Source organism: Anopheles stephensi, chromosome 3 (assembly GCF_013141755.1).
Source record: "Anopheles stephensi strain Indian chromosome 3, UCI_ANSTEP_V1.0, whole genome shotgun sequence".
Taxonomy (NCBI): Eukaryota; Metazoa; Arthropoda; class Insecta; order Diptera; family Culicidae; genus Anopheles; species Anopheles stephensi.
In genome coordinates this window covers 1,624,388-1,652,211 of record NC_050203.1, presented here as the reverse complement: position 1 = coordinate 1,652,211, position 27,824 = coordinate 1,624,388, and the positions used below count along the sequence as shown (strand labels likewise).

The 27,824-nt window shown below is 50.6% G+C and overlaps 1 protein-coding gene across 27 annotated transcripts in view; it reads left to right on the top strand.

Annotated features, from left to right (window-relative positions):
• Positions 1–27,824, top strand: part of LOC118512126 (titin) — a 138,143-nt gene that overhangs the window by 45,143 nt on the left and 65,176 nt on the right. For 24 of the 27 annotated variants that reach the window (XM_036056115.1, XM_036056111.1, XM_036056110.1 and 21 more), the window contains 6 exons: positions 2,455–2,607; positions 15,455–17,213; positions 17,287–17,516; positions 17,594–18,973; positions 19,058–21,856; positions 21,923–27,769. In XM_036056115.1, coding sequence (XP_035912008.1) covers positions 2,455–2,607; positions 15,455–17,213; positions 17,287–17,516; positions 17,594–18,973; positions 19,058–21,856; positions 21,923–27,769 — 12,168 coding nt within the window. Of the gene's footprint in view, positions 1–2,454; positions 2,608–8,295; positions 8,416–8,778; positions 8,938–9,440; positions 10,279–15,454; positions 17,214–17,286; positions 17,517–17,593; positions 18,974–19,057; positions 21,857–21,922; positions 27,770–27,824 lie in introns of those variants that run through there. The other 3 variants (XM_036056124.1, XM_036056122.1, XM_036056123.1) reach the window with 3 other exon arrangements.

Genomic DNA, 27,824 nt, shown 5'->3' with positions numbered 1-27,824 from the left:
CAAAATGCAGATCTCGCTCACATGCTACGCCAGGCTCAAATTACACTCGATCATGAAAATCTCGCCAGACACACACACACACGCACGTTTGCACGCACTGTGCGGAAAGAACGATTATGTCACGGGGCTGGCAATTATCACGCCGAGCAATAGGAAATGTCGTTACGAGAAGGAATTTCAACTCGTCTAAGCCTCTACCCCGCTTCTTCACAAGCTCCCCCAGCAATGTAACGCTAGCGGGCAAACTTTTAAACTAGGTGGCAAACGGTTTTGCTTTGTCGGCTGTTGTTGATTGTCGATCCGTTAGCAAGTGTCGATGCCATACCATGTGTATGTTGACAAATTACTGTCAGGAGATAGGCACGACAGCTAGGAGCAAGGGGCGACTGCTTGATCGATGAGAGAAGATTGCAAAAAGGAATCTTTCGAAAAAGAACAAAAGTGGCAAGCGTCACGCTAGAAACTGATCAGTTTTGAGGACTCATTTGACGTTAGTTTGCAATAGTAACGCTGACGTTAGTTGCGGTAAAGCTGACGTTGCGGTAAAGCTGAGCTGTGCCCTCCGGATTGACACTCGTTTTTGACACTGTACGGAAGCACATCATCTGGATAGTGCTCTAATAGTGAATCTATAAGTTCTTCCTGGGTTGTTTGTCTGGGCATATTTCGGATAATCCATAAGTCTCTTAGAAAACAATACCTTGAAGTATATGGTCTAAAGGTCTCAGCCTTGTGGATTTCTGAGCACTCAACAAGGGGAAGAAAAAGAAGTCGAGAACTTCATTGCTGAATTAAGTTGGGAAAGGGTCATACGCTCAACCACCTGTTGATGTTTTCATTCTAATGATTGTCTACGAAAAGCGGTTCCTCTTCTTTGCACAATCTCAAGCAGACATTTTCGTTTGATATTTTTTAAAGGGCTCTTACCAATAAAATATCCATTATCACTTATTGCTAGCTAATGTGTCAAGTCTGCTTTGTTCTGCTTCGTGCCGGTCCAATCATCGACCTTACTTGATAAATGGTTATTTCATAACATTGTTAAGCGTAACTTGATCACGCATGCTTGTGAGCGGCTCTGGCTCTTAATTAGTTCATTGGTGTCTTGAAAATTGGTGTCCCCTCGATCAACATAAAAACAACAGCTCGATCGCGTACGCAATGGCGGCAAAGGCGAGCAGAAAAAAGGAGGAAAACCCTGATACGTACTACCACGAGAGATGTAAAGAGAGTGGCTTTTCTATTTTTATTTCCACCGGTTTTCGTCGTGGTCGCCATTCGATCGTCGGAAAGCCTCGATTCTTGAGCATCATCACTGCAAAACTGCACGCTACACACAAACGCTAGTCGACCGAGTGGAAATGTGTATTGTGTGTCTTTATGCTTTGGGAAGTAGTTTTGGTTCGGCCAACTTTTACAGCAAACAAAAGCGACCAGCGGATTAGCGTAAAACATGATCATTTCACCACTACGTGCGCACACACACACACCCGCATGGCTTCGTACGCAAAGCGATCACCGTCCGTCACCAGCACATGCACGCGCAGCGCCTAAATCGTGCGGGAAAAACGGCACGAGAACACCACCAGTTCTAAAATTAGCTCGATTCGTTTGCTTCTCCTGGTTGACGGATTTTCCAACACCGCAGCATCCGTTTCTGCGCCACGGTAATGTTTTTCCCCCTCCGATCTTTCCGGTCGGCCAGGTTTCCACCGCACGACGAAACGAACGTGCAAAGGGGAGCCATAAATTGACACTTTATGCGGGAAAACACCCCAAACGCGAAAAGGCGTACTGAAAGTGGTTGAACTAAAATTTCTTCGCCTGTGAGGGCGCCAAGTAGGTTCACAGAAAAGCACCCAAGGGTTGAAGAATTTTCGAAGAGACGTATTTTAATATTTTTAACCATTAAAATAAACACTAGGAATACATATCACAGAGACAAATACCTTGCATAAAAAAGTTAAGAAAATATTGTATACTCACAGGCGTTCAAAGCGAAGTCACAATCCTCGTGCGAAACACTGAAACGAATAAATGAAGAAAATTCACTGTGGTTAAATGTTTCAAAAGACTGACAGCTAAAGATTATACATTTAAATACTTTACGATAAAAATCAATTCACACACCTTCAGACAAAAAGCTCAATTTGTTGAAGAATAGTTATTACAATATTTTCAGAACTTTTCAGCCTACCCAATGCGGGTGGGAAATTTTTTTCCGGAGCAATGTCTTCTGACTGTAGTAAAATAATTCAACCATCTCCCCCCTTCTGCTTTACTATCGCAGCCATCTGTAAAAGTGTCTTTTCGTCTAGAGTTTTCGTGAAGTTGCGAAATTTTCCCCCCACAACACACATGAAAATGTGTTTGTAGTTGTCGTGAGCACGGTCTGCTTTTCTCTAATTTTGCTTGTTCTTGTTCTCTCGTTTCTTTTTCTTTCGATTCCTGTAGAAGCATCATTCCTTTGCTACAAGGAGCTTAAACCGAACGGCAGCTCGGAACCAAAGCAGCGCGAAACGAACGGCACGGTTCGAACGATTCTGGAGGAAACGGACACGATCGAGAAGACGTACCGATCGATCTGCCTAATACAGACGTGCGAAGGTAAGTGTTGACAGGGATTGGAATGCTGTAATGAGAGTTTCAAAAATCATCCACTGAAAGGTGGTGAAAAGCTGCCAACTAACACTGCCAATCTCCAAAGCAAAAAAGACACACACGCACACACACATACAGGACGCCACTAACGTCTCATGCAACCATTGGCATTTGCAAACTAATGCAGTTTGACGTTTGCCCCCTTTGTGCTGCCAACGGACCGGAATCATTCATTTTCATCAATTCGGGGTGGTACAGATCACGGGAAAAGCACAGGAAAACTCGTTCAAATTTATGTTCATTTACATTTTTTGTTTTCGCACATCGCCACCTTCTTTCTGTCGCATATTATTGTCGGGTGAAAATTTCTATTTCTCGTTTTTTTTCGTCCTTCGGATCTTGGGGACTGTCCACGAACGTCGAAAGTGTCTGTGTGGGATCTTCTGCTCGAAAATCTTTCCTCTCGCATGTGCATGGTTCATCGTTTTCAAATCTATTTCTTCATCTCGGTTCAAATCTTCCTTCTTGCTCTGATAACACGGAAGCCATCTTTTGCCATTCAATCCACCATTTAGAACCTAGAGCTATCTGGCGTCCCCGCTATACCAAACGACGAATGTGTTTTTTCTTTCTCTTATGTCTTCTCATTGCAGTGGCAAATGGTGGAACGAATCGTATCACTTTCCGCAAATCGTAGTAATGTTGTACAGACTCCGCTAAACCGCTGTTGCACTCAAATGGATGATAATAAAACGTTCCACAAACACACAACGAGCACGCATCTCGGTAGATGAGTTTAGAGAAACTAGAAGAAAATGCACCCACTCTTGACACCTTCGACTCCCGCCTGTCTTAGTAGTAGTAGTAAAGCCCAATTTCCACATGCCCACATCCAACAGCCCAAAAGCCCAAAAGTCAGCGCCCCGTAACGTGTCGCCATAAATTAGAGCCCCAAGTAGTGTAGTTTTCACCCTATTCCTTCACACTGGACCAGCTCACCCGGTCCGCCCACCGTAAACCATGGCGCGAAGCCACAGCAATTAGACCTTAACCCCTAAAGAAAAGCCCTCGGCTCGCGTTGGCCGCGTTCGGTTCAGATCGGCCACCTTTTGCCCGATACCTTTCTCCGCGTAGTGTAATTTTATTTGCGCCTGTTTAATATTTATATACACACCCATCGTATCGGGCTGTTGATTTTGTGGCGTGCGAGCATGGATCATGACCACAGCAAGACCCGCGACGAGAGATGGCACGAAACTGTGTCACGCAAGTTTTTTTGTTTTTGGTTTTGTTTTCATCGGCCTTGCTTTCTTGGACCTCGAACATTGAAAGAAAGTAAGCATCCTCTGGACGTTTGTTGGGTGCGCCCGTGTTTTGGGGTAGCGCGTTGTTTTGGTTGCTTGATTTTATGGTTACAGTTTTGCCGAACAACCGAACGGGATATATATATATTGGATGATCTGGGTGATCTGTAACATGTTTACTGGGGCACCACCTTCATTCAGCGGTCGGAGTATATCTGTTTTGCTTTACTTTTGGTATACAATTGGAAGGGAGATTAACATGTGATTGATTTATATTATCCCGGTGTGAGGCGCTATGTGCATCTTGCAACAGGTAAGATAGTCTTTACTTGAAGTTTAATTTCATTTCACTGCGTTGCAGGACCACCAGTCACTGTTTTAAAGGAAAACGAAAAATAGAGACATCCAATGGTACAGTCACGTCATGAGAATGACGCACAGATGATTCATTATGGCGCGAATGAATGAAGCGATGCTTTGCCTATTTCTTTCTTGTGCCGAATATTCTCTTACTGACACATCTGATCCCAGATTAAACTGTGATTCTTCATCGTTCATCTCTCTTCACTGCCAGCCATACTGATGATTCAATGCAACAATTTTCCTAGCTGTAAGTCAATCTATTTATGATCTGCGTAAAATATAACGTCAGGTGTTAAACACCTGCTCTGCACAGGTATCCGTTGGGATGTGCTTCTGTATGCCATCTGTCAACTACTCTAAACATTGGAATTCCAGCAATTTAATATTGTAAGATCTAGATAACCCATGCCTTGCCAGCTACTGGATAGGGTGCAATAGCAGACCAGCGTGTCCATAAATATCCTCTCAACAAACTGTACTTGTGTTTCCCCACCTGCTTTGATGATCTTTTCAAACGGAAACCTCTCTGACAGGCAAACATGACACTTGTACGCACCCGCCTGCAACCTAACTGGAACGACTAAATAACCAATGACGATGATCGATGCCTCGCCGACATGCGCCTCCATTATATCTGGTGCCTCTTCTTCCTGATTCCCCGGGAAAAGTGTCAGTGGCGAACCGTTTTGTTTGGCCAAGTACCACTGCCCATGGAACACACACACACAGCTATCAAGTAGGTGCGATGTGTTGCCAATGATAGCGTTTTGCTGAAACTCTCAACCAAATGGGCGGAAAATGGGGGGAGGGCGGTTTGCTAGTAAGAAGAAAACATTCGCAGCAAGAAAAGGAACATCCATCAGTGTGGCTAAACTGCGGCAAACGATCGTTCGTGGGATCGTGTTTGCGTGCAGTTCGCAAAACGATTGCAAACATGAAACGATTGCTGGCGCGGACAGGATGCACTGGGCAGCAATGGCAACACATTTCACCACAAATATGCCACACTCTGCAGAATCGCTAAGATGAACTCATCTACACACGCGCCGCCCAGGGATCGGTGTAAGGTGTGGAAATGTTTTGGAGAGAATTAGCCGTGGCACCAACGGATGGGCGGCACCAAGAATAACAACGATTGTGAAATTCGCCAGCGTTCTGCCGATGTGCGGATAGTACAACTGTCCGCCCACCTAAAACGAGAAGGAGCGGACCTTGAACGTTCAGCTCGTGGACCGGAGCCAACGAATTGACATGGAAGCGATTGTTGTTTATACGCGTCGAGTCATATTTCAGTGTCCGTTCCGTGCTGCGGGTCTACGAGAAAAACGCATCAAGGATTTTGGAAGAACAAAAACTTGGGATAGTTGTTTTATCTTGTAAACAACTGCAAATTAGACTAAATAGTAGCACCAGAACGAGGCATCCTACATTGACATTTGCCAAGAGGTCTACTGCCAAAAGAATATCCTAATTCGTTCTACAACCTTCTCGCCTTAATGAACCAGAAACGTCAGCTTCGCTCAGCGTAGAATTTCCTCAATGCAATATCGCAAAACCCGAAGGAAGGTTCCGATCCGGTTGACTCATCTCGTGACACCGATCCAAACCAATTTTCCCAACCGCTCTTAATGGAACGCGCTTCGTAGGTTGAGCAAACTGTACCACAGGTTGTCGTTTTTCCTAGCAATGTACGCGAGACTTTACCATCGTACAAGGCATTCACCGTCATCATCAACATCGCCCATGTGTAGTGTGGAGAGTGTGTCAGCATGTGTATGACATGCAACTGGCTAAAAATATTACCCCATCACTACCGGCTCTTCGGCGATCCCTCCTTGGTCCCATCCTACCCGCGACTGACTAAGCGTTGTCTTCTGAATCGACTATGAAGCAAAGTGCAGAGGGGCGACCCACTCGTTGACACCATGTTTTGACAGCACACGAATCATGATCCTCGCAGAGCATCCTCTCACCGTCCGATTCGGTGACTCATTAGACCTTTCGCGACCATGGCTGAAGTCATCTCGCAGGAATGCTCTCGCGAGGAAAAGCCAAAACAACAACAGCAACCACGGTCACGATGATTTTCACCTGTTCTTGAATGATTCGCGCAACCACATTCACAGCACGCTCGGTTCGGTGTGTTTGGAATTTTGGTTCTTTCGCTGATGCATGTGTGTGTGTGTGTGTGATTGAGAGTGTGCTGGGAAGAAAATTTCACAACACACCAGCAACAGACTAACAGGTATCTGCGTCGTGCACTGCCACACCTTAAAGGTGAAGGAATATTCACCGACCGGCTGAGGTATAAATCTTCCATCCTAAGTCCGATGAGCACACGCTGTGGAAGATGCAAGGTATTTTGGTTTCCAAATATTTCCACGCCTGGTCTGCTAATTTCGCGTTTTTTTCGCGTTAATGCATGTTTGCGAAAAAAAAGTGGCAAACGTAGATTTTGCAGCAGATTCTTCAACGGGGTCGTGTCACGTTTATTAATAACATGAAATATTGTTAGTATTACGTGCGAGAGCGTGAGCTATACAGGTTGTCCATGGAGGACGTCCTTCGCCATTTTTCCGAGCACGTACGAGAAGAGGATGTGTTTTTTGATCTGGGGGAAATGGAATTTCATCACCTAAAAGCATGCAAGGGTGTATATAGTATGGAAGGTGAAGTTAAATCGGCCCATATTTGCCATAGTCTTCACTCTCTCCAAAATTTTTACCAAAGAACATCTACTGAAACGTTTAAGTATAACAGCTATCAAACTTTAAAACGATTTGTTTCGCGTACAACAGCAATAACAGCTATGGGAAAGAGTTATGTATCGGGGACTGACGTCCAGAGCATTCGCCAAAACTCAATAAGCAGAAGGGAGAAGCCTTTATAACTCAAGTTATCATAGACCACAGCCAACGATGGAAAGTCCTTAAGAATCTCTGTGGTTTAAAAGGACAGCCCAAGAGTTCCCACATTGGTCATAATCAATGATCAGACTTACCAAAACGAATGTTCAGCTGTGCGATGTCCAGTATGTACTCGCCTATGCTTGGATGCAGCTTGGAGATCTTCTTCTACTTCCAATTTTCTTCCTACTTTCAACATTGTGAAATGCACAATCGTTTACGTGGTGTGAGAGTGCTCATTTTCTCTATTTATCGCATCCGTTTTTTTGTGGCGACACTTTCATATACGTCGCCATCCAACGGGAAGGTTGAAGACCCCACCCACGGATGAGGATGATATCAATCGGTCCGCAACAATGACTCCGATTTTGAAGTGCATCCTCATCATCCTCCGGTAAGCCATCATTTTACAGCCCACTAGCCACCCAGATCATTATCAATTGAGCGTGTCCGTGTGGCGGGAGGTGTTAAAAAAATGACTGAGAGCCATCCTCGCGCGGTCCGGTGGTGCTGATTGGTCTTTCGGACAAACGATTCTCGTGCACACACACACAAAAAAAAGCCATCTCGCAAGCCGCGCCTTTAGGATAACGGATGGTTGTTTTTTGTTGTTGCTTTGTCTTGTTGGATTTTCCTATTTTTCCACGGCATGTTTCGTGTTTTTCATTTAGCAGCGCGGTGCGTTTTAGTTTAACGATGCACGACCGGCCACATCCCAGGCAAATGGACACGCACGATAAGTGTGCGATGAATTATTCAAACTCCCCGTCCCGTCCGACCGTCCTCCGTACCACCCAGGCTGCCCGATACATCGGGAAAGAGCAACGAAATAAAAAAGAAGGAAAAACAAACCACCACTTCTTGAGGTTTTTTCGTTGCTTCTCCGGGAAAAGCGATCACCCTTTTGGAGAGTATTGTGAAGGAATTTTCACCGGCCCTTGCTCTTACTCTCTCGCGCAGGGCTAGTTCTCCATCGCTGAGCGTTTCACAGCGCGCTCTCGCACCAGCACTTCTCCGGGGGAGTTTTTGGAGCTGAGCAGTACGGGCGCGCATGCGTAGCTCGGAGCGATCGCAGCTCATCCGTCAGCATCATTCCCATGCTCGACGTACGAGCGCGCTGAGGTGTGGCGTGTGGCGCACATAGAACACTTCTTTCTCTACACATCCTTCCTCCTCTTCGCACGGTTCCTTCTACCCTCGGTCGGCCCTACCCGCCGATGGGGACAACGTTGGAAAACTGGGTAATTCATTGCGTCTCCGTGAGTGTTTTGGTGTTTCGTTTTAGTTTTCCCTCCCCAATGTTGGCTGGGAAAATGTGCCGTTTGCTTCGTTTATCTGGCTGACACATTCCTGGCCACCAGTTTGCGTTTTTTGCTCCATCCACACAACGACCGCGAAGAAGCAAACCCGCGAAGAAGCAAACACACAACACATCCGTGAAAAAGTGTCATTATTTTTGGCATCGATCCCACCGTTCGGTGCCTGCGGTACGATACAGCGCCGGCGCACGAAGGATCGGTCTATGTTCGGGACATGCGCAAACCCGGCGGCCACGATCGGGATCGTACCGAGCCGGATCCTTTCCCGGGGCTGTGGCGACGATTTTTGCAGCGCTAAGGTTCACTCTTCGCTCGCTCTTCAAAAACGACCGACGTCTTCAGTTATTCGTCTCGGGGATGACTTGAACCGTTTTTCCTTCCTACCCAGCTCGGTTCTACGCCTGTGTGGAAAAGTGTTTGTGTGTGTGCGGGAAAGAAAAAATCGTACGTACCGTACCGTTTTCCCGGACCGGCGGACCGGCGTTATCCGTCCCGTGCTCCCCGCGGACCATCGTGTTGGGTGTTGTGCGCGCGCGCGCGCGCCTATGTAAAGTGGGCCGAGTGTGAAAATTCTTCTAAGTCCCTTTTGCTAACGGGTGTTAGAGAAATTTTCGCACCGCGACCATAGTGACTGGTGACTGGTGTTATATGGCCCCACTCGTATGGAAGCAGATTTTATCCTTTAAATGAGTGTGGCCAAACAACAACGAGTTTTTATTTTTATAATGAAAACCCATTTTCTGTGGATAAATTCTTTCTAAGCCTTTTGGTTTCGGATCGAAGCAAGTGATCAGTTGTGGGGCTCCTTTTTGAGTGCAGCCCCTCAGTTTTAGTGTGTTTTGTGATTGTTTTTTTTTTTTTTTGTAGTGAAGTTGAATCGTGAGCGATCAGTTTTACTATAATTGTGCGCAAAAATTGATGTCTTCTTTCAAATGATTTTTTCACAGCAGTTTGAGTCAGTGGAATTCAGCGGACTTATAACTTGAGTCTGATCATCAAGAGCACGTCTTGATCGTAGAAGAAAAACCGGGAGGCAAGCGAAATTTAGTGATAAATACGTGCGCAGAGCATACAAGTGAAGCCTCCGACCTTACTCTCCCTTGCCCGGTTCGAGAAAGAAGCCAAGTGGTGCCCAATCCCGAAAAAGGCACATCGAAAATAAAAGAAGAAAGGAAGTGTTATTATTGTTGGCGGTGATTTCTGGTGTGAAATTTATGTGATTGATTGCTTGGCGGGCAAGCAAAGTGCATAGCGGGCACAGGGAGCAGTTTAAGGAAAACCCTACGCGAAGAGGATTTAGTTGCATAAGTTTTCAGTTTTACGAGTTTCGTTAAGTTTGAATCGCTTTTGTGTGTGTGTTTTTTTTACGAAGAAAAAAGTAAGAGGAAGAGGAACCTCAGAGAAAAAAAAAAAACAACCCTCGTCGAGCATCCCGTCCCGCGTTATTGAGCCCGCGTGATAGCGACTCTCGTGCATTCTGAAGGATGCAACGACCCAATCCGAATCAGCCACCGTTCCAGCTGCAACCGCAGCAACAGCAGCAGCAGCAGCTGATGCAGCAACATCAGCAGCAGCAGCAGTCGTCGATGATGATGCAACAATCATCGACGACGGTGCGCCAGCAGCAGCAGCAGTTTGTGCAGCGGCAGGAATTTTCCCAGCAGCAGCAATTTAGCAGCTCGCAGCAGCGGATTAGCAGCCGCACGGAGCAACACTCCGTGCAGCAGCAGCATCAGCAGCAGCAGGTGTTGCAGCAGCAAAGCCATCAAGTCACTCAGCAGCGAGGTTAGTTGAATGGACCTCCGCGCCGACCAGTAGTGTGCATTATGTCGAGGATTACATAACGTGCTTACAATGTTCCGAGTGTCAAGTGTGCGTACCGTGCGTGATGGATGCGAAGATCAGAGGGATCGCCTTCATTCATGCAAGCTGAGGTGAAGCCTTCATGTGATGTGATCGTGCAGTTGCAATGAGGACTCCTCCATGCGTCCACTACTCTGGACTAGCTGTGGGTGGATAATGCTTGGGCGTGGAAAAGTTGTTCAAGTGTTGGTAAAATCTAGAACAACCTTCCGTCCCGGTTCTCGGATCTGTCACTGCTCGCAGCCCTATGGCCCAGTGTGCTGTGACAGTGAGACTGCGGCGACTAAGGCACACTGACTGTCTTGTGCACGGCCGCGAAAGTGCTAAAAATATGCCTCCGCTGAAAAACGTTATTTTTAGTGCACACACGAAAACTGCACACACACAAACACACATATACATATATAACTCACACGCCACCGTACGCGCAGGATCAGGAATTCGCTGCTCGCACTACCATCCAAGTTGAATAATGTGTCCCACCGTGCTGCTTGTATTTCTCCTGCTCTCTCGCTCTCTCTATCTCGCTCTCCCTTTCTGTCGCCCTCTCATTTTGGTATTTTGAATGCAAGTATGCGTGGGTGTTGCGTGGTACGATCGAGCAGTGGAAGAGCAATGGCAGGAGAAGATGGCGGCCAGCAAATAAAAAGAATTGCGAGGGCGAATAAGAAAATTGTATCCTCTTCACACGAAGGCACTTTCATCTCGTACGGCAGAACATAAAAAATTTAAGATTATTTTTAAGCCAAGCGGGTAAAAGATTCCTTCCACCCATGCATCGAACCTGTCACGTTCCACTGCTGTAGAGGACGTGGTGGAATTCATTTCCGTATGATGAATAACGCACCCACTCGAGCCCCTCTCAGCCTTGAAACTGCTTCGAAATTATTTTATGGTGACAGATTTTGGAGCAAAACAACTTGATCGAGAGATCGGGCATGCAATTTTGAGATGAGCTTGCTCACCATGCCAGACACCGGTAGCATGTTCAGACGCCAGGTCTGCTGACACTTTTGACAAATGACGCCATGGTTAAGAATAGCAGAGTGGAGGTACACTAATCGTGTAGAATTAGAATTGTAACAATGCCAAAAACTGTGCCAATCCTTTCTAGCGCGTCATGCCATTCTCTGCCATTCTAGCTGCTGTCCGAGCATCTGTCAACTCTGTGTGCTATTTAATGACTTCATATAATTGTTTACCTTCAATTGGAATGCCAGGCTCTCACTCTCTCACCCAGACTATTATTAGATTCCAATTATCGACTCTTACCAACATGGAAAAATTAGACTCCTCCGCTGATTGTGTTGCCAATGCACTAATCAATTCCGTGCACTGTAACACACAAAAACCCTCCCAACGATATCATTGAGATGGAGGCAGCCCTGATCGCGGATGTCCAAGTTTTCGCTCCCCGTTCTAGGTCAAGACTGGTAGCAGAAGGGCAACTGTGCGCGGGAGCTGGAGAGAGGGAGAAACCCTTTTTCACTTTTGCCCATCCGTGGCTCCAATTTCTTACGACGCGGCTTGCCTTCGCAGGCGTTGCCCTCGACCGGTTCGGCCATATTTGGCAGTCGTCAGCAAACGTGTCAGCGGCAGAGCGCTAGCGGCCTCGTTTTTACTAGAACTGTTGATTAGAGATCGTTTTGATCGTGCGTCCGTCACCGTCAGCATGATGCACGAGTCCGGGCTTCTTAATTGCTCCCTAGAGCGGTGCGCGATTCGGGGTGCAGAGTCACTGAGTAGAGGGGTGGACCCGAAGCGGACTATCACTCTGACGAACTTCGACATGGTGTAACGATGCTGTTTTATCGTGTTCTGGTGTGCATATGGCGTACAGATTACTGTTCTCGCCTTATTGACATGGATGCTGGACATGGACAGCACATGATGTCCAGAGGTTATTGAGGTTATGGGCGGGTGATTGATTGTTTATGCTAGTCGGCAATTTGTTTCACTTAAGTGTATTGCCGGGCCTTTGCTAAAGGTTGAAGTAAAAGTCAATTTAGAGACTTTTGTCTTCTGGAATTCTGTACATCTTCGATACGCACTTGATACACATGCAGCATAGCACATAGTCTGGCTTTACACAGACTATAACGAAACCCGATTTGCGGTTATCGGTCATGCAGAGTGAACGAACCACCTCGATGATCGATTTTAAGAGAAGCCACAAAGAAAATGGATGAAAGCGAGCAATAATGAGCCACAAACCAAAAGGGCATAGGGAGCGTGTGCATTAGGTCTCGCACCGTCCGGCAGCCATCCATGCGAGCAGAAAATTAATGCAAACTTTAACGGATATTGTACACTCCACTACTCAGCGTCTCCCTGCGGCTGCAAAATCGATACAATCCAGTACGAGGGTTGCCGCACACACAGTGAAAGGTGTTGAAGCGTCCGTAGGTCTTTGTGGCGGGTGTGCGTGAGTACGTGCGTATTTGCGTCCGAATCTGATGGCACCCTTCCGATTGACCTCACCTCTACTTGCTAAAACGAGGGTTCTTGCTCCCGATCGCGATCCCGGAACGACCGGAAAATGGACGGATATCCGTGAAACCGTGGCCATCGTAAACGGTCCGTTGATCACTAATATGCACCTCAGAAAGAATTCATTTAATTAATCCATCGCAAGCCCCCCGCGGGGGCTGTTGAAATGAAAATGAAAACGGATTTCGTAATGAAATCGGCACGAAGCCGTCGAGATTAGATCGACTGACGCGCGAAGAGGTTGTTGATTTATCATTCGGGTGGAAATAATTGATCGATGTTATGATAATACAATTTCCTATCGTTCATCGGATATTCATTGCGCCGGGCTGATTGCATGAAGAAAGTAAAATGGAGATCATGCGCCATCACGCACCGAAAGTATTAAATCATTTCACAAAGCAGCCGTGAACCTATTTCCGTAACACGCATGATATAGAACACATTTTCTACTACCCTATCAGGTGTGTCAACATTCGAACAGAATGCAAGTCAACTTGTCCGCAGTACCCTTTTTCGTTCATCCGAGACACATTGACAAACAAGGCAGGCCCTATTTGGAAGCATCTCCGCTGTATAAGCGTTCCGGATAGGTTCTAGCTAACTAGAACCGTCAGCCTTTTTTTGTTTCGTTTTCGTTGTTGTTCTAAGCGTTCATCTGGACTTAATGACTTTTCTTTCAGCCTGTAAGTTTATTTTTTTTGTGGTCCCGACTGACCGTGTACTGTACACTGGTGCACTTGAGCTCCTATTTAGTGACGTCTGTTCGTGATGGCACGCGTCGAAAGTGACGCACGACTGACTTAGGGCCTTAGGGCCTTGCCGAGTGGAAGATGTTCAACGTCCGGAAATGGAAAAGCCAAACACTGATTACGGAACGAAGAAGGAACGGAACGAGAATAAAAAAACGAATGCAATAAACAAATATATCCAACACACACTAGAACCTTACTGAACGGATGGATTCGAAGATGCGCTAGGCCTGCAATGCACATCAGGTGCTCGCCTTATCCGTCTGCTTGTGTGCTTAACTTGCTGATGCATCACGAGTACGTTTATTTATATAGCTTCGTTTTTTTAGCTCCTGAAACCCTTCCACAAAGTTCTGCTGGAGATAGCTGATTTCACGCTGCACTGATCATTTCGTGCCATAAAGATCAGTAACTGTATCGCTCAGGTGCTCACACGCTATCTATCCGTTCTGCGCCAAACTATCGGGAGCAGATCTTTGCCGAGCCAGGGCAAAGCAAAGTGTAATCGGTCATTAGCAGTAACAGCACCAGCAGCGCCGGATCGGATACTGCTAGTTTGTAGTCGCTTCCAGCACCAGTTGGCACCGTTCTGTCATTAGCGCAGTGTACTCTCGTCATCTTATCTGCATCGCGTAGTACACAATCGGCATATTATTTGTGCATACTGCTCCAGTGCAAGAAATTAACTTATCGCGATAGAACGGGCAAGGAAAGGGTGACACAACAACGGCTTATGAATAAGAGATATAGTTGCGTAAGCTGTATTCCGTGAGCAGTAGGGTCGGGTATATCTAGAAATGGCGGACCACTGTTAGTGTTGATGTGTGTTGAATATGGTCAACTCTGCTTGTGTTCTCGCACCTCGCTTTCTGGACGTTCTTCTGGGCGTAGGAACAACTGTCAATCGGTATCATTTCACCGATCGTAGCAATCTTGAATGTGTGTCTATTCTTCCTGTTTGTAAAAGAAAACAACTCTCCTATTTCATATGTAAATCATTCTTGCACTCGCATCACCTCTCTCGCTCTCTCGGAAGAGATTCATTCTCTGTGGTTTCTTGTTCGAAGTTGCTACCGGTCCGGATTGTCCGCTGACACGAATCAACACACCCGGGGTTGGCGCAACCACCGAACGTACCGACCAAGGAAAAAGGGTCGCGCTGCAGGTTAAAAATAGTCAAACGGCAACACGGTCTGTCGCATTGCGTAATCTCATTTCCCGACGCGTTGCCAGATCTACCTAAAATTACATCACGCAGATGGTCCGTTTCCCGGCCTGTACAGAGTAATTTATGTGAAGCCGAACGGACTGCAGCTGTTCTTGCCGTAACGAACCTCCGTCATTCGGGCCATTCTTCATCCGGGTTCAAGAGACTTGCGAAAGCATAACAACAATCCGGAGGTATATCTTCAACTCGTGGTACGCCCGTGGAGTAACGATAAGAAATAATATTTCTGAAATGCAATTACTGCAGGGCAGCAGGTTCTACAGGTGGTGTGACCTTGACCCACAAACTGTGACAAGAGTCAACAAGATCCTGTCACATTGCGAGAGACGTTCTAGTTCATTCATGACCGGGTGCCGAACTTAAGGTGTATGTACGTGAACTTGAACGACCTAGTTGGCACACCTTGCGATCTCGTGTACGATGGCACACCTGAGATTGCAGATATGGCTCTAAAAATATACACATAACACAGACGCCTTACAGGAGCAAGGGTTGCTGTGGCTGTCAGTGGATAAACTGTCCTTATCTCGGGGATCTTTTTATTGTAGGGGCAAATGCTACTAGTGTCATGGACTTTTCTTGCGTTTTCTAAATGGAGTTGTCGTTATTTTTCCTCTCTGCCCTACAGTGCAACAGCAGCATGGTGGCTACATTCAGCAGAGTACTACACCGCTGGCATCGATAACGCCCGGTCTCCAGACACCAACTGGAGGTGCTCCGTTCCAGCAACAACCACAGCAGCAAGTACCACTGACACCGCAACCAGCATACGGTATGACGGCTCCAACTCCGGTCGCAGCCGGTCCAGGTGATTACTCACCGCCGGTCTTTGAGCAAATCTTCAAGAACTCTCGCTTCGCCCAGGGCGGCAACGCGCTGTTCGAGGGCAAGCTGAAGGGTAATCCCAAGCCGGAAGTTTCGTGGACTCGAAAAGGCGCACCCCTTCTCGATTCCACGAAGCATCGCTTGAGCTACAACCCGGCGACCGGAGCCGTCTCGCTGCTGATCAACCAGATCGGACCGGGTGATGAGGGCGAGTACACGTGCAAGGCACGCAACGCTGTCGGAGAAGCGATCTGCTCGGTGTTCATCCAGCCGGAGGGTATGCCGACTCCGCAGTTCCAGCAGGTACGTCGCGAACAGCAGCAAACTAGCATTACGAAGCAGCAGCAGCAGCAGTACACCAACGGATATTCTCACATGGAGGAGGAGTTCAAGGTGGACACGTTCGAGTATCGATTGCTGCGCGAGACATCCTACAGGGAATCGATCACACGGCGCTATGCCGGTGAAACGGATGCTCAACTGATCACGACGGTGGACCGTGCTCTGGGTCCGGCTTCGGCTCCTCAGATTGGTCAGAAGCCGCGCAACTCGAAGCTTTCCGAGGGTTCGGATGCAGTGTTCAGTACGCGTGTGGTAGCTAATCCACGTCCACGACTGTCCTGGTTCAAGGACGGTCAGCGTCTTATCCCATCGGCGGATAAGTACGAAATGGGTTACTCCAACCAGCAGGCGACGCTGCGCATCAAGAACGTCAATGCCCGCGACTCCGGACATTACACGCTGTTGGCCGAAAACCCGCAGGGTTGTCAGGTGTCGTCGGCTGTGCTGGCGGTCGAAGCCGCACAGGAACAGGTGGCAGTTGAACGTGCTACCTCGTTCTCGGAACAGCAGCAGTACCATCAGCAGCAACAGCAGCAGGTCATTGAGACCTCGACCGAGGCGACGAAGGCATTGTCTCCGTCGTTTGTGACGCTGATCCAGGACGCGGAGACGACCGAGGGCAAGATGGTCCGTTTCGACTGTCGTGTGACTGGCCGTCCGTACCCCGAGGTGGCTTGGTACATAAACGGCAACCTGGTGACGGATGATGCAACGCACAAGATCCTCGTCAACGAGGCCGGCAATCACTCGCTGATGATAACCAGCACTAACCGCTTCGACCATGGCATTGTGACGTGCGTGGCACGTAACAAGAGTGGTGAGGTGGCGGCTCAGGCCAAACTGGTCGTGTGCGAGCGTGAACAGGTGGTGGCACCAAAGTTCGTCGAACGCTTCACCACGGTGAACGTGAAGGAGGGCGAACCGGTGCGACTGTTTGCACGTGCCATCGGAACACCGTTGCCGCGCATTACATGGCAGAAGGATGGTATTCCGCTTGTGCCAGGACCGGAGGTTCAGATCTGCAACGATGAGAACGGTTGTACTACCGTGGACATCCCGAGAGCGAAGGCGTCGGACGCAGCGTGGTACCAGTGTACGGCACAGAACGTGGCCGGTACCACGGCAACTCGCGCCCGTCTCTTCGTCGAAGCTCCGAAGGGACCGGCGCCAGAGCAGAAACGTCTCAATCTACCACGTCCAACGAAGGTCATTCAGCCAGAGTGAGTATTTCTAAGCGAACGAGCGTGCAATCCGAAGGTAATTTTACATTTCTGGGCATTTTCTGTTTTGTAGAGCTGTTCCGGAACCGGAAATCATCTACTTGCGTCATGTGGAGCGAGCTGCTCCTCATGCACCACCGAAGGAGGAGGAGCGGACCTATCCACCACCGAAGTTCATTGTGCCGTTGAGCGACGTTGCACAGGTTGAAGGAGGAAAGGTTCACTTCGAGGCACGAATTGAGCCCGTATCCGATCCTTCGATGCGTGTTCAGTGGTTCTTGAATGGCAATTTGATTCAAGCAAGTAAGTATTGCGATGCTTAAAAATAGGTGGCCACACTTGAAAAAGTTTACTCAAATAAATTATCTTTCTATCTACAGGCTCCCGAGCAAACACGACGTTCCAGTTCGGCTTCGTGGCGCTAGATCTGTTGACGATTGTGATGGAAGACAGCGGCGAATATCTGTGCCGCTTGTCCAGCTCGACCGGTGTGGCGGAGTCGCGTGCCATGCTTAGCGTGCAGCCGCGCCCACCAATCGAGCAGCAACCGCAGCACCCGTCATCGTTGGATCAGATCCAGCACCTTGAGGACTACTCGAAGTACGTGCGCACCGAGAGCATCGAGGAAGTGGTCAACCAGAAGCCAGGATTCACCAGACCGCTGCAGGATTTGGGTGAGCTTGAGGAAGGCCGCAACGCTCATTTCGAAGCTCAGATCACTCCGGTCAGCGATCCTACGATGCGCGTGGAGTGGTACAAGGACGGACGCCCAATCACGGCTAGTTCTCGTATCACTGCCATCTTCAACTTTGGCTACGTCTCGCTGAACATTATGCATCTGCGAGCGGAAGATGCCGGTACCTACACGGTGCGTGCGGTGAATCGCATTGGCGAAGCTATCAGCACATCGAAGATCACCGTAGTCAGCAAGGCACCCGTTACCGGTGACTTGGGCATCTCGGAGCAGCGTAACTATATCCAGAAGATCGAAGAGCTGGAACAGTACCAGAAGTATCAGAACATGAAGTTCTACGAGGAGACGCCGGAAAGCACTCAGCGTCCGGAGTTCAAGAGCCCCGTCTCGGACCAGCTTAATGTACGGGAAGGTGGCTTCGCTCACTTCGAGGCTCGTCTGGAACCGGTGGGTGATGCAACGCTGCGCGTCGAGTGGCTTAAGGATGGTCATCCAGTGGAGGCAAGCTCGCGCATTACCTCGTTCTGCAACTTTGGCTATGTGGCGCTTACGATCAAGCAGGTTACCGTACACGATGTCGGTACCTACACGTGCCGTGCTTACAACTCTCTTGGTGAAGCGCACGTTTCCGCTCGGTTGACGGTGGTGACCCGCCAGGACATTATTGTCGATTCGCAGACGAGCCACATGGGCATGGAGAAGATTCAGTATCTGGAGGATTCGTCGCGCTACATGCGCACCACCCAGGAACAAGTCGAACAGCAACAGGTGGTTCAACCTCAGCCACGATTCCTTGGACCGCTCAAGGGTACGAACCGCATTGTCGAGGGCCAGCGTGCCCACTTCGAAGCGCGTTTGGAACCACAGTCAGATCTGACGATGCGTGTCGAATGGTACCATAACGGTCGTCCGCTGATGAGTGCTAACCGCATCCAGACGTATCATGACTTTGGCTACGTAGCGTTGGATATCTTGGATGTTCGTGGGGAAGACTCCGGAACTTACACTCTGGTTGCTGCGAACAGCTCGGGACAGGCGCAGGTCGAAGCCACGATGGTCGTGGAAAGTAAGTTCCCAATCGAATTGTGCATGTTGTGCTTCAAGCAACAGCAGTAGCTTCTAACATGACCGCTTTTTCCTATCTTTTCAGCTCGTGCCGCTATTGACACGACGAGCATGCATCACGTGGTCGAACGATCGCAGCAGAAGGCAGAGAAGCAGTTCGTTGAGCCACAGTATCAAGTTGAGGAGCTGTGCAAGTCGAAGCCGATCTTCACTCAGCCACTGTCTGATCCGCAGCCCGTTGGTGAGGGACGTAACATTCATTTGGAGTGCAAGCTGGAACCGCTCGGAGATCCAACTATGCGCGTAGAATGGTACCACAACGGACGCCCGATTACGGTCGGTTCCCGTTTCAAGACCTACTACGACTTTGGTTTCGTTGCCCTGGACATTCTGCATTCGACCGCAGTTGACTCGGGCGAGTACACGGTGCGAGCCACGAACCAGCTCGGATCGGCTCACACGTCTGCGTGCGTGCGCGTCATTACCCGTTCGGATGTCATCACCGAGGCGCAGAGCGAAATGTCCGTTGAGCAGATGCAGTATCTGGAAGATGCATCGCGTATGCGTCGGGATGTGCTTGAGGACATTACGGTGATGTCGCCGCCTCAGTTTGCGCGCTCACTGCACAACATTGAAACGTTCGAGGGAACCAACATTCATCTCGAGTGCCGTCTGCAGCCCGTCGGTGATCCGACCATGCGGGTGGAATGGTTCGTGAACGGAATGCCGGTAAAGATTGGACATCGTTTCCGACCGGCATACGAGTTCGACTACGTTGCACTGGACCTGCTCGGTGTGTACGCGGCAGATTCTGGTGTGTACACTTGCCAGGCACGCAATTCGCTCGGTGAGGCCGTTACATCTTGCTCCGTGCGCATCATGGCCAAGAAGGATTTGATCCTGGAAACGCAATACCCGGCCGGACTGGAGAAGCTGCAATATCTGGAGGACATTGCTCGCTATCGCAAGACCGAGTACGTCGATGAGATTGTAAACGTGAAGCCACGCTTCCTTACCAAGCCCAAGAACATCGACCGAGCGCAGGAGGGCGGACATGCGCATTTCGAGTGCAAGCTGGAACCGGTCACGGATCCGAACCTGAAGGTGGAATGGTACAAGAACGGTATGCCCATCACCGTGGGTCACCGTTTCCGTCCAATTCATGATTTTGGCTACGTTGCACTCGACATCATCGACCTGATCGCTGAGGATACCGGCACCTACATGTGTCGCGCCGTAAACTTGGTCGGTGTTGATGAAATTGCCGTGCAGCTGGCGTGCCGTGGATCGCAGCAGATTCTTACTAACACCCAGAACGAGATGGGGCTGGAACAGATTCAGTATCTGGAGGAAAAGACCCGTCAGCAGCGTTCGGATTATCTTGACGAGATGACGACGCAGGCGCCAACGTTCACGACTTCGCTGAAGCACATCGAAATTAAGGAAGGCCAGCGAGCTCACTTTGAGTGTCGTTTGATTCCTGTTTCGGATCCTACGCTGCGTGTGGAATGGTACCATAACGAGGCTCCCGTCAAGACTGGTTCTCGTTTCACCGAAACGAACAACTTTGGCTTCGTAGCGCTGGACATCATGGGCTGCCTGGCTGATGACTCCGGCACCTATACTTGCCGTGCGGTGAACGCACTGGGTGAAGCCGTGACGTCGGCTACTTGTGTTGTGCATACGCGCAAGAGCATCTACTCGGAATCGCAACACGAACATGCTCTGACTAGCTTGCGCTACCTGGAGGACAACTCACGCTACCAGCGCGATACGGAGGTTGATGAGGTTATCACTCAGGCTCCGGTGTTCACGCTGCCTGTTAAGGATGTCAAGGCGGCGGAGAATCAGGCTGTTCACTTTGAAGCACGCCTGGTACCGGTCGGTGATCCAAAGATGCGCGTAGAATGGTTGCGCAATGGTGTCCCGATCGAGGCGTCGAACCGCACCACGACCATGCATGACTTCGGTTACGTAGCGCTGAACATGAAGTACGTCAACCCGGAGGACTCGGGCACCTACACGTGCCGTGCAACCAACGACCTTGGTCAGGCGGTTACCTCTGCGAAGCTGGTCGTCCAGTCGAAGGCATCACTGGACCTTGAAACTCAGAACGAGAGTGCGCTGGAGAAGATCCATCAGCTCGAGGACGCTATCCGCTTCCAGCGTCGCGAGGAGGAAGACGTTGCCGTTACGCAGCCACCTAAGTTCACCACGAAGCTGCACGGCCCAACGAATCTGGTCGAAGGCCAGAGTGCTCACTACGAATGTCGCATCGAGCCGTATCCGGATTCGAGCCTGAAGGTGGAATGGTTCCACAACGGACAGCCGCTCACCACCGGCCACAGATTCCGTACGACTTACGACTTTGGATTTGCCGCGCTCGATGTGTTGACGGTGTACGCCGAGGACTCGGGTGAGTACACGTGCCGTGCAACGAACCATCTCGGATCGGAAACGTCATCGATCGCGCTGAACGTAACGCCGAAGGCTGGTATTGTGCGGGAGACGCAGCACGAAGGTGCGCTGGAGAAGATCCAGTACCTGGAATGTGATGCTCGCTACGGCCGCAAGGGTGAAGATGAAATGTACGTGGCCGAGAAGCCACAGTTCGGCAGACCGCTCAAGAATGCCAGCGTTGGAGAGGGACTGCCAGTGCATCTGGAAGCGACGTTGACGCCGGTCAACGATCCAACGATGAAGGTGGAATGGTACTGCAATGGACGCCCGATTCAACAGGGCCACCGGTTCAAGACGACATACGATTTCGGTTTCGTAGCTCTCGACATCCTTTATGCGCACGCTGAGGACACGGGAACTTACATGTGTAAGGCTAAGAATGCAATTGGAGAGGCTGTTACGACGTGCGCTGTTAAAGTCACAGGTAAGCACCATCAACGGGTTAAATGTTTCCTGCGATTCTAATGCGTTGCCTTGCTTATCCCTCTAGCAAATGCCGGATTATATTTGGAGACGCTTGATGAACAGCGGCTGCAAAAGATTAAGGAACTGGAGAGCTACCAGAAACCGCACACCCCTGACGTTGAGCCGGCCAAGCAGAAACCAGTCTTCCTCACTCCGCTGACTAGCTTGGAGAATCTGAAGGAAGGCGACTACGCCCACCTGGAGTGTCGCGTGGAACCGATCAACGATCCGAACCTCAAGATTGAATGGTTCATCAACGGTAAGGCAATCCGCGCCGGACATCGCTTCCGTACGACGCACGACTTCGGCTACGTGGCGCTCGATATTCTGTACGTGTACGGCGAGGACAGTGGAACGTACATGTGCAAGGCCACCAACCAGGTCGGTGAGGCGGTCAGCACGTGCAACATTCGCGTCACGAACAAGCGCAACATCATCTTCGACTCGCAGCATCCGGACGGATTGGAAAAGATCCAGAAGCTGGAGGCTCACGTCCGCCCATCACGACTGGAGCTAGACGAACCGGAAGTCACTGCACCACGCTTCGTTACCGAGCTGCGTGGCACAACGGAGATCCACGAAGGACAGACGGCCCACTTCGAGGCACAGGTTGAACCGATCCACGATCCGAACTTGCGCATCGAGTTCTATCACAACGGTAAGCCTCTACAGTCGGCTTCTCGCTTCCACATTACGTTTGACTTTGGTTACGTCGCACTGGACATCCAGCACGTTGTTGCTGAAGATGCCGGCGAGTACATGGTTAAGGCCATCAACGCCAAGGGCCAGTGCAAGTCGACGATCAAGATGCAGGTTACTGCCAAGGGAGCGATCATCTCCGACACGCAGCATCCGGAGGGACTGGACAAGATCAAGCAGCTGGAAGGCGCTAGTCCGTTCCGCCGTCCGGAAGTTCAGGACGCGATCACCAAGCAACGTCCAGTGTTTACGCAACCACTGCAAAACATTGACTTTGTTGCTGAAGGGCAAACGGCACACTTCGAGTGCCGCTTGATCCCGGTGGGTGATCCGAACCTGCGCGTGGAATGGTTCCGCAACGAGCAGCCGCTCGAGGACAGCTCGCGCATCACGAAGCAACACGATTTCGGCTTCGTCTCGATGGATTTGCAACACGTGCGCGAAGAAGATGAGGGCGTGTACATGTGCCGCGCCATCAACCCGCTGGGCGAGGCCGTCACGACCGCTTCCATGCGTGTCCGCACGAAGGCTAGCATTCAGATGGATTCGCAGCATCCGGAGGGCATGAAGAAGATTATCGCTTTGGAGCAACCGCACCAGCAGCGTTCCGAGGACCAGGAAGCAGCATTCGAGAAGCCCATATTCACGCAGTTGCTGACCGGACCGTCCGACCTTTGGGAGGGTCAGCACGCACACTTCGAGGCACGCGTTGTGCCGGTGGGTGATGCTAGCATGAAGTACGAATGGTACGTGAACGGTGTTGAGCTTAAGATGGGATCGCGCTTCCGCACTACGAACGACTTTGGATTCGTCACGCTGGACATCAATTCGGTCGTGGCGGAAGATTCGGGCGTGTACATGTGCAAGGCAATCAATCGCGCAGGTGAAGCCGTATCGTCAACCACGATGAAGATCAAGTCGAAGGCATCAATCGCGGGAGAACCACTGCTTCCGGAAGCTTGGGAGAAGATTCAGCTGAAGGAAGCCGCCATGAACCGTGTTCCGGATATGTTTGTCGACACGACGCCACAGCAGGCGCCAGTGTTCACCACTCATCTGGAAAGCCATGACAAGTTGCAGGAAGGTCAGCATGTCTATCTGGAGGCTCAGGTGGAACCGCGTGCCGATCCGAACCTCCGTATCGAATGGTTCAAGAACGGTATCGCCATCACCACCGGAGCACGTATCCGCAGCACGTTCGATTTCGGACTTGTTACGCTTTCGATCAACGGACTGCGTGCGGACGACTCGGCCATCTACACGTGCAAGGCTACGAACAATCTCGGTGAAGCTGTGTCTACGGCTACACTCAAGATCGACGCCAGCCATTGGCTGCTCGGTGACACCATGCATCCGTCGTCCGTGCAGAAGATCCAGGATCTGGAGGCACCGCGCATGAACCTGCGCGATGTCCCAGAGGATCAGTTCGAATCGCCAGTCTTCGTGAGCCACCTGAACAACGTTGAAATCAAGGAGGGCGAAAATGCACACTTCGAGTGCCGCGTTGAACCGTCCAAGGATCCGACGATGCAGATCGAATGGTTCGTCAATGGCAAGCCACTTCCAACGGGCGCTCGTTTCAAGACTACGTATGACTTCGGATTTGTCTCGCTGGATCTGACCGGCGCGTACGCTGAGGATTCCGGTATTTACACTTGCAAGGCAACTAACAGCAAGGGATCGGCATCGACTTCGGGTTCGTTGCGCTGTACCAGTACCACCACAATGTACCTGGACACACAACACCCCCAGGGCAAGGCTGGACTGGAGGCCGTCCAAGATACGGAAGCATCTTTGGCCAACCGTTACCGCCGCCAGGAATCGAAACCGGAATCTGCCTTCCCGAAACCACAGTGGACGGTACAGCTGCAGTCGGAGTTCCGGCTGAACGAAGCAGAAGCTCTTCATCTGGAAGGCCAGGTCGAACCGAAGGACGATCCTAACCTGAAGATTGAGTGGTACTTCAACGGCAAGGTGCTGGAGCATGGATCACGCTTCAAGATGACAAGCGATTTCGGTTTCGTCACGCTCGACCTTACGGAGGTGTACGAGCGCGATCAGGGTATTTACACCTGCAAGGCATACAACCTATCTGGCGAGGCATTCACCTCGTCGACCGTGTACTGTGCCACGAAGGAGAGCCTGATCGAGCGTACGCAGCATCCAAAGGGCACGGAGGGTTTGGAAAAGATCCAGGATCTCGAGGATTCGCTCCGTCGTCCGGAAGGTGGAGAGGCGGAATCGGACGCTGGACATGCGCCACGCTTCACTTCGGAGTTTGTGACGCTGAAGAACGTCGGTGAGGGTGAGATTGCGCACTTTGATGCCACCCTCATTCCGACCGGCGATCAGTCGATGACCATCGAGTGGCTGTACAACGGCAAGCAGCTCGAAGCTAGCCACCGCGTGCGCACGGTGTACGCATTCGGAATGGTTGTGCTTGAGATCCTTGGCACGAAGATTGAGGACTCAGGTAGCTACACGTGCCGCGCCACGAACCGTTGGGGAACGGCTGAGATCAGCGTTGATCTGGAGTGTGTTGACAAGTCGGCTGGACAGAAGCCGCGCTTCACCACTCAGCTACAGTCGTTGGAGGGCTTGAAGGATGGACAGTCGGCTCACTTCGAGTGTACGCTTGTGCCGGTGAACGATCCGGACCTGAAGGTGGAATGGTTCCACAACGGCAAGCCGATGCGCCACTCGAACCGCATCAAGCCAGTGTCAGACTTTGGCTACGTGCTGCTGGACATTGCGTACGTGCAGAGTCACGATTCGGGCGAGTACGTGTGCCGTGCATCGAACAAGTACGGCGAAGACACGACCCGCGCTACGCTCAAGTGCTTCGGAAAGGGAGGCGTGTATCTGGAATCGCTACAACCGGACTCGCTGGCAAGAATTCGCGAGCTGGAAAGCCAGTCGGGCGTGAAGCAGACTGCTGCCGGATCGCCAGTTGGCGAGGCACCACGCTTCACTACGAAGATCACCGACATTACCAAGCTGGTCGAGGGACAGAGCGCTCACTTTGAGGCCCGTTTGACACCGATCAACGATCCTGAGCTGGTGGTTGAATGGTACTGGAACGGACAGAAGCTGCCACACGGTCATCGCTACCGTACGTTCCACGATTTCGGAATCGTCATCTTGGATATTTTGTACTGCTACGAAGAAAACTCTGGTGAGTTCGAATGCCGTGCTACGAACAAGTATGGCTCGGACAGCACCAAGGCTACGCTGCGTTGCATCTCGAAGGCCAACCTCATCCTGGACTCACAACTGCCCCGTGGAATGGAGGGTGGACTGGAGAAGATCCAGACGCTGGAGGACTCGTTGATCCGTACGCGTGATGAGCGCGAGCGTACTGAGGGTGGCCGTGCTCCTGTCTTCACAACACCGCTGTCGAACATCGATTCGCTGCGTGAAGGCGAAAGTGCACACTTTGAGGCGAAACTGACACCAACCGACGATCCGAAACTGAAGGTGGAATGGTTCTGGAACGGCAAGCCACTGAAGACTGGCTCCCGGTTCCGCACGTTCTGCGACTTTGGATTCGTTATTCTGGAAATCTCGCCAGTGTACCCCGAGGACTCGGGTGAGTACTCGTGCCGTGCGACGAACGAGTACGGTGAGGCCGTCACCACTTCGACCATGCGTGTGCAGGGCAAGCGTAGCATCATTCTCGAGTCGCAGTTGCCCAAGGGCATGGAGGGCACAATCGAGCGTATTGCTGAGCTGGAAGGTCTTGGCATTCCGCACGGTGGACTTGGGTCGCCCGATGACGATACGGGTAAGCCGCCGGAGTTCATCACCACGCCCTCGGACATGACGCTGACGGAGAACTCGCTGGCCCACTTCGAGTGTCGCCTGACGCCGATCAACGATCCGAGCATGCGTGTCGAGTGGTACCACAACGGAAAGGCACTATGGGCCGGATCGCGCATCAAGACTATCAACGACTTTGGTTTTGTGATCTTGGAGATTGCTGGATGCTACCAGCGTGATTCGGGACTGTACACGTGCAAGGCTACCAACCGCCATGGAGAGGCTACCGTCTCATGCAAGCTTACCGTGCGTGGACGCCAGGGCATCATCATGGAGCCACAGCTGCCATCGAACTTCCGCACTGGTACGGAAAGCATCCAGAAGCTGGAGGAACAGCTGCACAAGCGCGAGGAGCTGCTGGCTGACGAAGAGGAAGGCCGCCCGCCGAAGTTCGTCGTCGAAATCAAGGATAACGTGGACATACCCGAGGGTGGACCAGTTCACTTCGACTGTCGCGTTGAACCGGTCGGCGACTCATCGCTGCGCATTGATTGGTACCACAACGGCAAACCATTTGCGACCGGTTCTCGTGTGCACATGCTGAACGATTTCGGTTTCATTGCGCTCGATATGGATTATGCGTACGTGCGAGATTCTGGCGTGTATGAGTGCCGTGCCACCAACAAGTGGGGAACTGCATCCACCACCGCTAAGGTGACTGTGGTAGCCCGTGGTGGTATCGTGCTTGACTCGCAGCTGCCCGAAGGCATGACCGCTTCCAAGTTGAAGGAGCTGGAACGTGGAAAGGTAACGTTGGCGACGCAAGAAGAGCGTACCTTCGGACCACCGAAGTTCGTGTCGCAGATCCAGTCGGCTACTATCGATGAGGGTGAAACGATTCGCTTCGAGTGCCGCGTTGAACCCAAGGAAGATCCGAAGCTGCGTGTAGAATGGTTCCGCAACGGCAAACCACTCCCAAGCGGTCACCGTTACCGTACGATCTACGACATGGGCTTCGTGTCGCTGGACATCCTATCGGTGTACACGGAAGATGCGGGCGATTACACTTGCCGTGCTTTCAACGAGCATGGTGAGGACGTAACGAAGGCCCACATCAGATGTAAGAAGCTGCCGTCGATTGTGCTCCAGAACCAGATCCCGAAGGGCATGCAGAAGTCGGAAACGCTCATGCAGATGGAAGCCACGATCAAGAAGTACACCGAGGAGATCTTCCTCACCGAGGACGATCTGTTCGATCCGGACCGCAAGCAGCCACCTCGTTTCGTGGTGCAGATCAAGGACCAGACCAACCTGGTCGAGATGCAAGCCACCAAGTTCGAGTGCCAGCTGGCGCCGGTCGGCGATCCGGACATGAAGGTGGAATGGTTCTACAATGGCAAACCTTTGCCGTACAGTGAGTATTGATGAAATTTTAACATCATTCAACACACACTTTATAACCGTATGGT